At 46.9% G+C, this 17,105-nt stretch overlaps 1 protein-coding gene across 1 annotated transcript in view; it reads right to left on the minus strand.

Annotated features, from left to right (window-relative positions):
- Nucleotides 1–17,105, minus strand: part of Iqsec3 (IQ motif and Sec7 domain 3) — a 99,615-nt gene that overhangs the window by 36,798 nt on the left and 45,712 nt on the right. Inside the window, exon 3 of the mRNA XM_028761134.1 lies at nt 12,535–12,805. Within this exon, the coding sequence (XP_028616967.1) occupies nt 12,535–12,805 (271 nt within the window). The remainder of the gene's footprint in view (nt 1–12,534; nt 12,806–17,105) is intronic.

Consider the following 17,105-nt stretch of genomic DNA (forward strand, 5'->3'; position numbering starts at 1 on the left):
TAGCTGAGTGGTAGATAGAATTCCAAGATGGTCCCAGTGAGTCTCACCCTGTTGCATTTATCCTATGTGATTCCCTCCCATTGAATTTGAGCTGGCCTAATTAATATGATGGCATTATTCCTGTGAGTTTCCAGTATATTAGAAACATGCTTCCAATCAACTGACTTTCAGTGAATCAAAAGGAAAATTGTCCTGGTGGGTCTGATGCAATTGGGCAAACCTTCTAAAATAAGATAAAACTTAAGGTGGATGATCCCTGTGTGTCCCAAACTACCATGTTGTGGAGAGTAAGACAAACAACATCCCTTTACCGCCATTGTTTATCCCTTTTTGAGGACCATAAGGAGTCACTCAAGGCCCGGGTTTCACATCTCTTCCCCATTTCTAATTACTGGAGAAAGACCCAAGAAAATCTTGACTGGTGATAGGATTCCATAAGCAACTGAAAGAAGTTGTAGAAGCCCACTACCTAACATAGCTCTAATAGAATCTGTTTGGCATGGCATTGTACTGGTTAGGTGTTGTGGTTGTTATTGTTTTGTTTTGTTCTGTTTTGAACTTGACACAGTCTAGAGTCACCTGAGAAGGGAAAACCTTAATTTAGAAGATGGTTTCTTCAGATTGGTCTGTAAGCAAGCCTTTAGGGTATATTTTTTATTAATGATTGATTGATTTTGGAGAGTCTATCTCATTCTAACAGTGCCACATCCCTGGAGAGATGGTCCTGAGTTTTGTAAGAAAGCAGTCTGAGCAAACTGAAGAGGGAAGCCAGTGAGCAGCACTCTTTCATGGCCTCTGTTTTAGTCCTGCCTCTAGGTTCCTGCCTTGAGTTCCTGTCTTGGCTTCTCTCAATGATGGACTATAATCTCTAAGCCAAATAAACTCTTTCTTGCCCAACTTGCCTTTCATCAAGATGCTTATAGCAATTGAAAGCAAATTAGGATAGTTGCCGTCACACTCAAAGGCAGAAGATGCGAGCGAGATGGTGACTCTAAGAGGCCCATCTTCAAGCTCAATGTCTATGCTGCTTGAAAAAGCCAAGCCTTAGATTCCTGTCCATGTCCTACCAAATCATTCCAATATTTTAATCCTCTGTGGTTCAAATCTGAAGTGTCTCCTAGTGGCTCATGTTAAAGTTAAGGTAAAATATTAAGGCCTAGGTAACTGTTACCTGGCTAGCCTGCTATTATAAGGAAACTTTACATGTTTCTGCTGTTTCTAGGAAACTTTTAATGTCAAGTTGATTAAATATACTGTTATCTTCTGTGTTCTTGGAAACCAATCATGATAGAAGTCAGTAGAACTCCTTTGTGTAGTTAGCCACAATAAACTTGGATCTGAACCAACCACCCAGCAGCACTTCTTGCACCTGTGCATAAGCATTTACGGTGTTTGCCTTTATGAGCTGCCCCTGAGATAGACTCCAGCAGAAGAGATATAAGAAACTATTTAAAAGAAGACTTCTATTTTGAGTAGGGGTTGAGTAAAGTTTAAGTTCCCAAGACCTCCCTGGGAACTGATATCTTACTTGGCAGAAAGAGACACGTACGTGGGCAGGTGACACTCTGGTTGGCAAGTTAAGACATAAATGCTAGACGAGTCCCATCCCAGTAGGCAAGTTAAGACATGAATGTTAGACAAGGCAAGTTCTTTGCTACAGTTGAATACCCCAACCAGTGGGAGCATGATAAATGTGCAAGAAAGACATGTTCCTAAGAAAATCTCCCTCTCCCTAAATCCTGATTGAGAGAATAACTTGACACAGATGTTTGTAGATATCAGGCTTAAAAAGCCCTATAAGATCTTAACTTGGGGTCATGGTTCAGTTCCAGAATCTGGACCATGTCTCTGATGGATCAGTCTTGGGGTGTGGTGTTCAATAAATGATTCCTATTTGGCTGAGATCAGAATCTGAGAGGTTTGTGCAGCCATTCCTGGACCCCAGCACCATTCTTTGAGTGCTTGTTCCCCAGCTGGTGGTACTGTTTGTTTTGTTTTGGAAAAGTGTTGAGCCTTTTAAAGAGGCGAGGGTCTATCTGGTGGAAATAGGTAAGAAAAGACAGGTCATAGCCAGCCTTTTCTATCAGTTTCTGTTTTCTGATGATGTGAACAGCCCCTACCAATCTGAGCTGAGATGCTGCACTATGCTTTCTCTGCAGTGGTGGACCAAACATCCTCAAACTGTGAGCCAAAATACATCTTTTTTTTTTTTCTTTAAATTGTTTCCCTTAGGTGCTGTGGTCACAATAACACTAACCATTTCAGAAAACTGGTGTCTCAGAAGAGGTTGTTACTGTAACTAACTCTGCCTATGCGGTTCTGAGGCCTTTGGAACTAGTTTTATAGGAAGAAGTTGGAAGAGTTTGGAGATAGGAGTTTCAGAAATCCTAGGATGCTGTAAGCAGAGGTTGATCAGTTGAAGCTTGGGAGACTAGAATGGTGATAAAAACATGAACAGTAAAGACTGTGCTCGTGAGACTTCAATGGGAGCAAGGACTCTATTGGGAGCCGGGCTACAGTCATTTGGTTACAGCCTGGAAACAGTTTGTTTGCATTCTGCCTGTACCCTGAAATTTAAGCAAGACAGAATTAAAAAGTAACTTTGAGACAGCATAGCATTCAAGTTGTGATATGTTTTTTTGCTGCATGCTTTCAGTCAGGTATGTAGTCGTAATTTGGAACAAAAAGTCACATAGAAAGATGTGGAAAATGTTGTTTGTCCACAATAGCAGCTACACTGGATTGTTTTATGTCAAGGCCACAAGCTCACCTGAGAGGAGGGAACCTCAACTGAGGAAAAGCCTCCTTAAGATCAGGCTATAGGCAAGCCCATAGGGCATTTTTGTAATTTGCAATTGATGGGGGAGGGCCTAGCCCATTGTGGGTGATGCCATGCCTTTGGTGGTGGTCCTGGGTTCTAAGAGAAAGCAGGCTGAGTAAGCCACCAAGACCCAGCCAGTAAACAGCACTCCTCCAGGGCCTCTGCATCAGCTCCTTCAGGGTTCCCGCCCTGAGTTAGTTCCTGCCCTCACTGCTTTTGATGATGAACTGTAATGTGGAACTGTGAGTGGAATAAACCCTTTCCTCCCCAAGTTGCTTTCGGTCATGGTGTTTCATCACAGCAATAGAAACCCTAACTAAGACAGCAGCACATTTAAAGTGGCAAGACCGCCCACTGGAGACTCAGGGGTGTAAAACTGCAAACTCATTCAAAAGACTTACCTTTGAAAAGAGAGTGCCACTGGGGCATTCCATTTGTAAAGGAATCCTAGAGAAGTATTTTCTCAGGTTTAACCACACAAGCACTAAGAGGCTATAGTAGCTGTGGTCTAAAAAGTCTGGCTACTGCGGAAGCTCTGGGCAGAACTTGGCATCATTACACAGTGCTGGTTTTGTAGGCATCCAGAGTTACAAGGTCACAGAGGCTTGGACCCATTTTTTTTTTTCGAGACAGGGTTTCTCTGTGTATAGCCCTGGCTGTCCTGGAACTCACTCTGTAGACTAGGTTAGCCTCGAACTCTCACACTCAGATATCTGCCTGCCTCTGCCTCCCAGGTGCTGGGATTAAAGGCATGCACCACCACCGCCCGGCCTTGGACCCATATTTTTAAGGAAGGGCTGGAAGGTCAATGGGGCCATATCCCCACTTCAGGGATTCTCTGACAGAGAGATGTGTGAAACTTTGAGGGTAAAAACATGAGATACAAGAAGACCTCAGGATGCTTGAGATGTTGGGGATATAGAACGTCTGCCAAGGAACCTGTGGGGATTGGTGGAATCAGCTCAAGAAAGGGGTCATATGGATTGCAAATGACAGGAGTGCCCAAGCTTGATGGGATTCAAATGATGTCACAGCCACCAGTTCTCAGGATGGAGCTAGAAAGCTTGACAGTTCCCTGCCAACTTTTGGTTTTGCAGTTTTTCTTGTTTCAGTTTTTTGGAATGTGAATACTTACTTCGAATCATTGCATATTAGAAATATGTAACTCATTATTTTTTAAACAGAAGCTCACAATTAAGAGATTGCTGTGAGTCTTCATAAGACCCTGCAGTTTATATCCCTCCTCCAGCTTTTTTTGGGGGGGGATATATTCATTATTCATAGCATTTAGTTTAATAAAGACAGTTGTTTTCAAATATATCATGTACTTTGACATATTTGCTTCTACTCTTTCCTCTCTTTTGTTCCCACTCCCCTGAGACTTGGGTTTACAAATGGTGTTGGAACTGTTAATTCTTAGATATGCTTAGATTTGGACTGAATACATTTTGTGTTATGATAACCACAGATGGAGTGTTTTGACTTGAATGTAAGATGCTCCCACCGGCTCATGTTTTAAATGCTCATCTGCTGATGGTATCATGTGGGGACATTTTGGTATCATTGTGGAACTTTTTAGAAGTGGAGCCTAGCTGGCTACTAGGGGTGCATCTTTGAAGGTTAGACCCAGGGTCAGGTTTTTGTCACAGTCTCTGGTTCCTGTCTATATAGTCTTGTAAAGATCCCTACCACATGCCCCCATCATTGTGGACTGAGTTGTTGGTCCATGCCTTTCCTGTTGTGATGGAATTGAAACTATCTATGAAACTTCATTTTTCCCTTGAGTTGTCTCTGAGAGTCCGGTGGTCCCAAGTGTTGCAGATGGAATGGAAACAAAGCCCTGTGAAGGCAAAGGCTTTTCTTGCCATTTTCACTGCCTGATCTGCAGTCTTTGGACAGCACCCACCACCCAGTCAGCATCCTAAATAGTGAATAAATGAGAGAACAAATCCCCCTCCCCTGGGTTATCCATCAGACCCAGAGCAAACAATCAAACAGCATCTGTCTCCTACGGATGTTTCTTCATCCTTCTGTTTCTTATCAGCATTTCCAGCTTCTATCTGTTGCTTGTCTCCTGCTTTCTGAGTCCCTGTTTTCAGAAGACTAAAATATGGCTTCACTTAACTTTCCTGTGCACAAGGCAGCAGTGCACTTTCTATCTGTTTTCTACTGAATCTCTTGGACAACTAGTGTTTACTTTCTGTCTCCTTTCCAAATAGCCAGACTTCTGAGGAGTTACCTCCTGTCTCACCTCTTTGCTCACTCATTCTACACACCCTACAACGTTGAGGCCCTTTGAAGTGATGCTCAAGAAGACCAGCTATGTGGGTTCATCAGCACGGGTCCTCTCTCACCGCTCCTCTTCCCTCCTTTCTGCAACTCTTGATGCTCCTCCTGTGAAACTCCTTGACATTCAGAACCCTTGTCCCCAGCCAGACTATCAATCCTAGACTTTAGCTACAGAATCCCATGCATGCTTGTCACAAATGCAATTTTGTGACCGTTTTCAATCCTCTACATACATTTTTCTTTCTTCCCCTATCCATTTCATAGCGTCTTCCATATTTTCTATGTTGGGAATCTAAGAGAGCAGCATTTGATGGCTGATAATTAGCAACTAGTTAAGAAGGGAAAGCATCTCAGGGAGAGCCTTTCTCAGGACTCCAAATATATCCCCCAGGGACTGTCTTCATGCCTTGGCCGCTATCAGAATACCACCTTAGTAACTCGATAAGAAAACATTACAAAAGAAAATAGCACCTTTCAGATTTGCCTCTTCTGTACTGGCGGATCTTGGGCATGTTTTTTAACATCTCTTATGCATTAAATGAGGCCAATTTTGCTGACCCTGAGGTTTGTGAAGCTTAAATGAGACTGTGAGGCTCCCAACATGTGGTGTGTGCTTAGTGAATGGTAATTATCTGAACATGACAGTAATGGACACATGTATAAGTCTCAGATCCATCTCCATTCCGACCCATGATCCATGATCAACAGTCTTACAGGTATCTTCATCTGATGCCACAAAGCCACTGTCCTGCCTCATGTCACCCTGACCAACTCTGCCTTCTTTGTTTGCCTCTTAGAATTTTGATTCTTACACCATCCAGTCTAGGCATGTTGTGTTTATCCCTCTGTCCTACTTTGCCCTATCCTCTGAGTTGTCAGACTGAAGCCCTTACTTCACCTTTTTGCAATCACACCTGATCTTTCTTCGACAATGTCACCACAAGGAGCTGCCTGTGACTACTTACTTGGGTCACCCTAAGAGCCTCCAGGCAGGATCATTTCTGCTTCTGACCCTTCTTCATTCTGACACTTTATGAACCTAATCTACCCTTTAAAAACAAGATGGCAGCACGGGTTTTCTGTTGCTTTAGAGCCACCACCCACGGCAAATGGAAACTCTTTTCCCTTGTTTTCCAACCCAATGGATTTGGCCAGGTCACTTCTTGTTCTTTCTGTGCAGCTTATATGACAGCCAGCCCCACTGCTAACTCTTCCTAGCCACACAAACTTCTTCGCTGGGCCCTGGCTCAGCCTCTCTTCTCCAGGTACATACATTTCCCTTTCTCTAAGACCTGTCCCAAATGTGCCTCTCTCTTCCAGAAGGCTGTCTTAATGAGCTAGCCAGCCAGTATGGAGTGTTGTTCAAACTGGTCTTTGAGACTCTGTTTTTCCATGAATTTGGGGGTATATTTAGACTACCCACTCCTCTCTTTGTCTATTCTTTTTACCCCAGACTCAACAGGAGCCTCAGTTATCGGAGCCATTTGCTCTACTTCTGTTACCTTGGATACTCAAGCAGTGCCTAGCACGGAGAAGCTGCTCACGGAAAGCACAGACATTCATTATTACTTCATCGCCCTCTGCTCCAGTCATTTCGCACAGCCATCCCCTGCTGGCTCCAACTGTTTCCACGACTGCCTTCCCATCCTTTACTGCCTCCTATGATGATTGCACCTCTGCTGGCTCTGAACCCTCAGCACTCCCAAGCTACTCCTCAAAGCCGTCCCTTGTGCCTGGTGCTGGGACAGACTCATGGCTGTAGTTTAGTAAATGAGTATGGCCATGAGCTAAATGAACTTTTTCCTATGCTTGGGGGAAATAAAACCCAGACTTTCTCTCTGGTCTAGGCTAGGAGCCAAATTCTCCATCCTTCTTCCTCCTTCATATTTCCAGACAGATTCTCATAGGACCGAAGAGATCTGCATGGTCAAGCCTACCCAGTCACCTCAATCTGTTCTTAACAGGGTCATGTTGAGAGCTAAGGGGTGATGTGGCAGCCTGGAGTGTCCAGGAAGAGCCAGGAGGTAACTAGACCCACTTGCCAAGTAACAGGTCTGTTCACTTCTCCCTGAGCCCATGATTCATAAGTAATACATTGCGACCCTGTCTTCTCCCAAGGGAATGATCTCTCACCTTCTGCCAGGAGCAGCACTGAAGGGCTCTCAGTGTCCTTAGAACATGCTCCCTCTTTTCAGAAGTCAGGCCAGCTGAACCTGATGAGGACCCTGAGAGATGGCAACCAGTGAGAGTGGAGAAAGAGTTGCTGTCTTGGGGAGGGGCACAAGGCTGAGGAGCCTGGGCTGGGTGGGGTCTTCTTTTAAAATCAGGGAGGGTTTCTTCTGGCTGAATTTCTCGATGGAGAACATTAAAGCTATGTTATGAGTTTCTGGATCTTGCAAAGCAAACTCAAAGCATCAGGCCGAGAGCCCCCACGTGCAGAGCTGCTTCACTGTGAACAGCAGGTCAAGCAGAGTGCACTGACCCGTGGAGTCCTATACAAGTAGTTCACTGTGGTGTCCAGAGATGGGATGGAACCAGGGAAACACCATGGGCTGTGTCTTACTTCGACTTCCCACCCATGGTATGGTACAGTAACAAGATCCAGATCTGAGACACAATGTCGGGCGTAGTGTAAGGCTTTTCACCACACCTAACAGATAGCCGGTTCTCAGGTAGCCCTAGATGGTACCTACATGTCACTGTCTGCTACAGGAATACTAATTCTGTGGCAAAAGAGATTGTGTGTTTTGCATTATGGTGTCATCAGGTCTTACAGTGAGCCGAGAGAGGTGGGTAACACCCTCTCTGTGAACCAAGCCACGTGGGGTAACCGTTCTGAATAGTCTTGTCTTCATGCTACCCTCTACAGCCTGCCTGGTCCTCTGACTCCCTTCTTACTCACCGTAAAAATCTCACCTTCCTCAAGAATAAAAAAAGCCTAGGGATGCTTCAGCACAGCACCAGAGTTCACAAATGAGGAGACAGGCTGGGAGAGGAGAGACGATTTGGAAACATAGCCAACCACGTCTTGGCAAGTGCCTTAGGGGAAGGCTGGGCTTTGAAGCTTGGAGTCTAGAAGATATGCCAAAGGAGGGGACCAAATGTCACAGGTATGGACCCTGGATTGGGGAACAATGCCTGGACGCTGCTGACCACAGCTCCATGGCCCTGAGGCTTGCTAAGATCAGGGAGCTCTACAATCTGGACAGCCAGCCGAGTTGGCTTCATCGGCAACCAGAACAGAGAGCAGGGTGCAAAATCCTTTGAGAGTTGCAGGATTTGGAGATCACATAAGGCCCTCTATAGTACAGAGGATATAGTTGCTTTCCTAAAGGGTATGAGGAACATACACGCTTACTCAGAAAGAGTAAGCATGCCCCCTAGATTGAACCCCCAAGGATCATTGCAAGAGGAAGTGAGCAGACCAAGGCAGAAGGGGTAAAGGGTGTTGGAGTACGGTAAGAGATCCTCTTCCTGAGGCAGAGTCTTGGGGAAAGGGTCAGTGAGGTGCAGGGAAGCTTGGGGCAGATGTCTTCCACTTGCTCATGCCAGGCTGACCGTTTCCTAGAATCCAGGGACTATGCTGAGTGCAGGAGAACTGTGGCTGAGAGCAGAGCTGCAGCTAGTATGCCATTCCATAGCTGTCCGCGTAGATTGTACTATGAAGTACAACTTCTGCCCCACCCCAACCCCACTCCCAGCCTCACCCCTCCACACTGTGAGTGTTCAAAGGACAATCCACTCAGCTCTGCGAGAGCCAGCGAACAACATGGTCCTTGTCTGTGTGAGTAGGGCGACTCCCAGACAGCCATGTAAGTCATGGGCACTCTTTACATATGTTCACGCAGCTTGGAGTTTCTGGATGGACCAGAGTGTAAACTGAGACCACCTGAGAAGCACAGTGGAGCCAGCTTAGGTTCAGCACCTCCAGTGGAGGAAGCAGCCTGTGTGAAGAACTAGAGGCAAAGGCTAGCCAAGGGGATTCAGGAACTGTGGAAAGGAACAGTAGGGACCCTGGAGTGGGCTTGGGTCTGTGGCAGGGGGTGCAGAAAAGCTTTTGTACTCCACATAAAGGCAGCCATCAAGGGTTTCAAGCAGAGAGCACTGTGATCACAAATGCACTTTGCAGAGATGACTCAGCCGTGATGTGGAGGCCAGGGTGGCGAGGCGCAGCTGAAGCTGGAGCTGGCAGGAGGTAACCCAGAGGTGCAGGCAAGAGGCAGGCTGGCCTGGCCTTAAGTGGGTGGTGGAAAAGGTGGGGTTTGGAGAGAAGTCAGAGGTGATCTCAGTAAGGGTTAAGGATGGAGATAGTGTAAGGTAACAAGGAATCGGAGAAATGCTTCTAGGTCTCGACCGGCTGCCAGGGAAACCTGGGTGGGGGAAGACCAGGAGGCCATGGTTACCCACAACCCCAAGCCTGAGAACTGCTGGATTCTGTGTGATTGTGGGTAGCCACAGGGTCAGAATACTCATCCCTCTCTCTCAAAGAATTGTAAACAGTTAGGACCCGGCTTCAGCTTCAGGCCCATCCCCATCCCTCTTTGTCACAAAGTCATTCTCTCTCCTTTTCAGTCTTGGGACATCTTTTTCTTTGGATTTTCCCCCCCAATATCTCTGATATTTTCATGCACTTTAAATTGACTTTGAAGTTGGCCTAACAATGATATTTACTGTGGCAATACTTCATTTTCTTTTTTTCAATGACTAGGGTTTTATTCATTTTAAGAGGCCCCTCCCTGTGGTTTAACCTCACCTCCCTGTGGTGCTGGGGATTAAGCCCAGAGCCCCATAAGCTACAAGAGTGTTCTACCACAGAACATCTTTCAAATACCAGGTGCTGAGCTGGACACTCAGGGGACAATGCTGAGAGGCCAGACAAGCTTCCAGAGAGGTGAGGAAACACCTCCAACAAGCCAGAAATTAGGAGGCCAAAGGCAGGAGCCCTGGGAAGAGGAAGAACCTCAAAGACAGAGGCATAGGGGGCGGCACACAAAGCCTCAGAGACACATATGTGATAGCTGAGGCCCAGAGAAGACAAACAGCTTACCCAAGGCCACACAGCTCTTTAGCAGAGAATGGGGGAATTCAGTCTACTGTAAATGTATACCATGCTTCAACTAGCTTGCTCTGGTCTTTTCAACGCCCCTTTGCCCACTCTCCTCCCGCCTGACCTACCTATGGCTGGTCTAAAAATATACAAAATTCAGGAGAGGCCAGCTGTTCCTCAGGCTGAATTCATGTGACATACTGACCCAGTCCTAGTGGCCCAAAATGCAACCCCATGTGTTAGAACCAGGCTCATCACTGACAAGCCACCAGTCAGATTTGAACCTGTTACAATTCCCCATCTCCCACCATGTCAGCCAGCACTTGGACTAATTTCTCCTGCTCAAGCCAGGCCTTTGTGGTTTGGTTGCTGAGACTCTAAATGTGATTGCGATCCCTCCAGGGTGGGGAAGACACTTGACTTTTCTCCTTGGTGTCTGAATGCTTGTTGGTTTATGTATCATAGTTAGTAAAATGATACCCACTCCTACCAGTACTTACTACATCCAAAACACTTTGCTGGATACTGGGGGTGGGTGATGGGAGGGCAAAAAAGATGGCTCCTGTCCCAGAGGGGCAGAGAGAATGGTAAAGTGTGCTCACAGCTAGCCCATGCCCCAGGCCACACTGTCCTGATCCTCACAGAGCTTCATCCATCGAGAAAGAGCCCAGGACCTCATAGGCCAGGCATCTGTTCCTAATCCTTAAGCTAAAGTGTCCTCCATCCTCAGGGTGCTCATATGTCATTGTCTCTGTATGTTCCTGGAAGGATAGAAAACCCATCTCATTGCTTTTCCATACCTCAGCCCTTCCACATTTCAAACTTGTCTTCTAGTCTATGGTTTCTTTGTGTGACCATAACCGGTTCTGTTTTCCTTCTTCAGGACTTCCAGAGTCCTCATTTTGCATCCAGAATGCAGAAGAACCGAAGGACTGCTGAGGTATAGAACTGCTGGCTGGCCATTCCATTGTCCTGTGGCTTTAAGGGATCTGCTCTGAGGTCCCCTCCCTCCCCTCAAGGCTGTGAGTGCTGTGTGCCCCAGCTCACTAACAGCAAAAGTCTGTGGGCTTACACTCAACCACAGCCCTGGGCTTCTGGTCCAAGGTCACCTAACACACAGAATACCAACGCCTTGGGCATTGCAAGACTATTAGCAGGATTTTAAAATTCTTCCTATTTTCTCTGACATATTTTTAATTAAAGAATCTTTTCATCCATTAAAAAAGAAAACAAATCTTGGATTCAGTTATTAATGTTCTTGCTGCTGCCATGCAGCCTTATCTTATCTGAAAACTTGTTAACTATGACTTCATATTTTTGTCCAGTGTTTTCTCAAAATGAGGACTAGGCAGAACCAAGGAAAGTGGCCGCATCCCCGGCATGTTGACCAGATGGAAAATGCTGATAACTTGGGGTTTTGTTTCCGTCTCACAAGTTCTACTTTTGAAAAACACACCTGTCTGTGTTGTCATCTGATCCCTATAATCCTGTCTTGTCACATAGATAACATGAAGGATTTTGCCAAAATGCTTTACTAAAAGGCAGGCGCATTGCCCATTGCTGGTCCCAACCCAGATGATAGCTTGGCATCAACATCCCCCAAAAGGAATGAAGTTAGTTTGGCTTTACTCAGTCCTCCTGGCTTACGGAGATTTGCCTTGTTTTCAGGCCAAGACTGTGTTCTTCAGGGCCTACACATTACGGAGCTAGCCGCACTATTGGCATGAACTGAAGGCCTAGTTCCAATCTTTCTGAGAAGAAGCAATACCCAGAGGGTTTCCAGGACATTCTTGAAGGAACCATGAGGACTAGACCCCAGATCTACCTCTCCATGTTCAAATCTGTTTTCCGATAGACTCTAATAGTTGCATCTCGCTCTAAGCACGTGTCCCTCTCCCAGTAGGGAGGTTCTGAATGCCCGAAACTGGATTGGCCTCGGAAATCCTCTCAGCCTATATGCAGTCACTGACTTTACACCTTAGTTTGCTAGTATATGCCTAAGAACTGGGCTTTCTCCTGGAATGCATAGAAATAAAGCTATTACTTCTGGGTAAAGTGGAAGTGAGTACTCCTCCGGTGACAGCTACTTGTCTAGAGGTTTGCATCTTGTAAAGGGCAGAGCCCCTGGATATACTAGCTACAGCTAGCAAAGGGAAGCAGAGCAATCCCTTTGCTTTGTGGTGCCGGATGTGAACTTTGCCCCACAAAGGCCAGGATGGGAGTTAATCATGGCCTACTGAGGAAAGGGAAGTCAGGTAGCTCAGCTGGGGAGAAACATAGAAAGAAAGTGTACCTGCCGGTCCCTGGCACCCTGGACAGTCCCCAAAGGCAGGGCCCTTCAACCACCCTCCCCACCCCCCTGGGAGGCCCTGGGTACCTGTTTATTCTTTAGGTCAAGGGAGAGTTCGTATTCGGAGGCAGCAGGAGTGTGGGAGCAGGGCGCCGTCGCCAGGGCAGGCTGCTGCTGGCCAGGGGAGGCCGCGCGGAGGGGGCCAGCCCGTGGGGAGCCCACTGCCCCTGGCCGCTCCTCCTCCTGCTGTAGCTCCGGGGCTTGAGCCTTCGGGGCATGGGCACTGGGTCTGCCGGCTGCCACCGCTGCCACCACGGAGTCCTCCATGCCCCCACCGGCCTGGGCACAGGAGCCATCACTGTGAACAGAAGGCAACGGTGCTCGGTTGGGGAAGAGGGGGATGGTGCATGTGGCCTGACCTGCTTGGTGCTAGTCCTTTCCAATGAGAGGGGCTAATGGGGTATCTCCTGCTGCCCCTCTAGGGAAGGGCTCTTATGGCTGGAAAGAGCCGCAGGCAGGGGTAACCTGAGATTTGTGTGTGTGTGTGTGTGTGTGTGTGTGTGTGTGTGTGTGTAGGGTTTCGGAGCACTCCAGGTACAGAGAACACCTTGAGTTAGGAGTCTGAACAGGAGTGAAGAGTGACCAGGCTCACATCTGGGATCTTTGTCTTAACATCTCGGCTCTCCTGGCAGGGAACTTAATGCCCTGGTACCTGTTCCCAGTCTGGAAATGGCCATGTTAACCGTGCAGGCTTCATGGGAAGTGGAAAGTTATAGCTACTGCACATCTTCAAACTGCCTGACTTGTGAACACAGTGCTAACCATTGTGGTAGTCACTGGTCTGGCTCCATGGTCATCTCTCAGAAGGTTTGCTGGGACTTGCTATACCTTTAGATGGCTTTTAGGGAGTGATATTAGAGGCCAAGCTTGAGGCTGGGCCTATGGAGAGGAGGGAGCTTGCACTGCTGGGTTTAGAGAGGCCTCTGTTCTTTGCTGGCTTCCCTTTCCTCCCTTGGGGCTCCCAGCTAGGTGAGCTATTACTGCTTTCCTCTTGCCTACCCTTAGAAGATACAGAGTTAGTAATTTGTGCTCTGCTTCAAGGTCCAGAGCTAAGCCCTTCTCCAAGAAGCTCCTCGGGATGGCTGTGGCTTTCCCTGCTCTGTCTTAGAACACGGAGCCATCCTCAGAGAGCTGTTGTATACTGCACAATAGAGAACAGTGGTATAGTTAACAGCCAGCTCCAGTCCAGCCCTGACTGTGTGGCGCTGGTCACGTTGCTTTGCCTCTGAGCCTGGGGTTCCTTATCTGCATAACCAGGGTTAATACTGACTTTAGTGAGTTACAGTAAGGAACACAGGAGTCTATGGATCTAAGGACAATTCTGACCTCAGTGAGTTACAGTGAGGATCACAGGGGTCTATAGTGTATAAGGGGGTTAGCACAGGCTACATGCTGAGCGAACTCTTCTTTCTACAGTGTCCCTTCCTAGAGGCCAAGACCTGGATTCTATTTGATTCTTAGTTCCCCGCTGAGAGCTGAGCAGATGATAAATGCACACAGTTACTGATGAATGACATGAAGTGAACCAAGGGTCTGGAGAATGCTCCTACAGCAGACAGCAATAGAAGGTCAGAATTGGAGGGGACCTTGGGGTCATACAGTGATGCCTGTTCAACTGTGATGGAGGAGGAGCAGGGGGTCAGTGAGGGAGGTGGCGTTGGCACTGGAAAGCTGCAAAACCTCAGGAGTTAGTTCTTCCAAGACTGTTCCCACAAAAGTCCTCTAAATCTGCTAGAAGGCCCTTTCCCATGCTTTCCCTGACCTTGGGGAACAGAGATACTCCTTATAGAGTCCCAACCCCCAGAGGTGGGGTGAAGAACCCTCTTGTCCCCATCTCTACCAGCTGCCCCAGCCTTCCTTACTTGACACAGATGAAGAAGAGCTCATGGGTGTGCCTCAGCCACAAGGAGCATCACTCCACAACAAAGCTCTCCAGTCTATCATTTCTTGTGTGGCTAACGGACCAGCCCCATGGTGAGATGTGGCACCCTAGACATCTTCCATGTTTTCTCACCACAGTCACCAGAAAGCTCTTTTTGCTATCCTACTTCAACACCTCTTGCTATATAGCATATATCTCTTCTTCCTCCTAAGTGCATGGAAATGAGCCTCACCCACAAATAGGTCACCTTGCCCCCAGGGCTGGGCAGAAGCATACCCTTACTCTCTTTTCTTCAGCCCGTCTTGGCCTCAGTCTTGGCCCTGACACCTAGAGCTACTTGACCCTCTAGAGAACTGGGCAATTCTCAGGGCTACACAGACATTTGTTTTCTTTGGTTGTTGACCTGGGTCTGTCAAGAGTCTTCATGGAGTTGTTATCCTTTGATGGCTGTCTTGTGCCCATGACACTGTAGGTTGGTGGATAAATCTTGGCTTTGCCTTCCTTCCCTGGGCTCCCTATAAGCAACATGATGGGAAGTGGCCATGAGCCCCCTGAACTGCCCTCACCAACATGGTCAAGATTAGATAGTGGAGGGAGACGGTCATAGCTTCGCTATCAGGAAGCATGAATTATAATTCTGCTCTGTTTCTATCTATGTGACCTTGGTCCATTAGCCACCTTCTTTGCAACTTTATCTGTTCATCTACAGACTGCAGAAGTACCTTGCAAGGCTTTGGCTTAAGAAACAGATAAACAAGTATCCTGTGCCTAGCACACACTTGGGACTTAATAAATACAGGGGATAGTTTGCTTCTGAGCCATAATCACACAGCACGAACTATTCTGAACTAGAAGGCATTTCTCCACATTTGATCTTCTGCTAACTTTCATAAAACTGAATGACAAAGTTCTCCATATAACATATGGCTGTTGCCAGCCCTCCAGATGGACTGACTTACTTGACCCCTTTTCTATGCATGGAGAAGAACTCCTGGTTCTGAGCACTATCACCTGTGGGATTGTTGGCTCCTCTCTGCCCACTGTCTCCATACAGACTCCTTGGTGGTACCTAATACACCGTGACCTTCCCTGGATAGAGACATTGTCCAGAGTCCATTGTGTAATCCTGTGAATTGAAACCTTGGCCAGGAAGCAGAAGAACTCTCCATGCCTAGAACCTTCATTTTGTGTCTAAGAACCAGCAGAATGGACCCTATGACCTGTTTAGACAGATATTTAAAGAAATTCTGGGATTTTCATTTGGAGCCATCCTGTTAAGCTATCGAAGATGGAGGTAGTGATCTTAGGGCACATCCCCTTGTACTTGCATACCCCTTCCAGGACATAGGCTGTGTCTCTGCTGCTCCTTAATAGGTCAGGTTCTAGACAGCCTAGCCTTATTAGAGGTTCGTAAATGGGAGTCATTCACTCATTCTGCAAACAAAATAGCTTCCTTACAGTTTTGCCTCTGAGTGTCTAGAGGGTGTCTAAGTGAGCTCATTTCCCTTGGGCCCTGGGCATTGTTAGCATGTGAGTGGAACTGTTCACTAGGTTCTTTCTTGCTCTTGTGCAACCATTTGAAAAGGCAAAAAAGTAGGATGTGGTGGCACCGAAAGGAAGGGCTCTGAGAAAGCTTAGAGTCTGTCCATGTGACTTTAGGCCCATATGTCTACAAGGGCCCAGGGCACCAATAAAGGCTAACCTGTATTTGAGAGTACAGTAATTTACATATGGGGTGTGAAGGCCTTTGGGAGACGGAGGAACAGTCAGTTGCTCAGAGGACCATCACACGTGCCCAGCAGCACGTGACCCATGTGTTGTAACATCACACGTGGAGAAGGTCACTTAGGTGGGAATTGGCCAGTGGTTTGAGGGTCACTGGATGCCTGCTGTGCACACTGCATCCTGGCTTATGTTGGCATAGATACATCTTTCCTTGGGTTTCTTGTGACTTTTCCATGCTGTCCACTGTGTCTATTGTCAAAGCTACCTTCCTGAAATGCAATCCTCTGCCCAGAATCCCTCAATGATTCTGGAGCTGGGGAAGAAGTCCACTTATAACTAGTCCATTGAATGACCTCTCTACTCATCCACACCATCACCAAGTCTGCCGAGCCCTCTCAGATCACCGCGCATCTCACAGGATGCTTCTCTTCCTGCATGACCCTTCCACCCACACTTTTCTCCTTCTTGTGAACTCTTTCAGGATTCATTTAGTGCCTGTGGGAAGAGCCGATCCTCCTTCTACATCCCCCTTCTTACCTCGGATGGGTAAGTTTTGACACTTGATTCTCTTTCAGAAGTGATATTCTACTTATTTATCAGTGTGCCTCTATTCTCCACTAGACTTCCATGTGCACCCTGCCTCTAAATCATAGGTACTTATTACATTGGGATGGTCATAAGATGTGACAAATGTTAATGGATGGATGAATGGATAGGTGGGTAGGTATATATTGCTTAATCTTTATTACTTCCCCAAGAGCAGAGACACTGGAGTGTGCTTCAGTATGTGCTATTTTAATTGCTGCCTAAGGATTGGTTTATTGTCCATCTACTGAGAGTGCTATGGGAGATTCTCTTTGGCTATGGGTGCTATGGTTCCTACCACAAACTACATCAACAATAGAGAGCTCTCTGTCCCCAAGTCATACTCCTCAGGAATGCCCACATGACCAACTAAAACAGAGTTATTAAAAGTCCACTGAGATCCATA

This window comes from Grammomys surdaster, unplaced genomic scaffold (assembly GCF_004785775.1).
Source record: "Grammomys surdaster isolate TR1022 unplaced genomic scaffold, NIH_TR_1.0 126660, whole genome shotgun sequence".
Classification (NCBI taxonomy): domain Eukaryota; kingdom Metazoa; phylum Chordata; class Mammalia; order Rodentia; family Muridae; genus Grammomys; species Grammomys surdaster.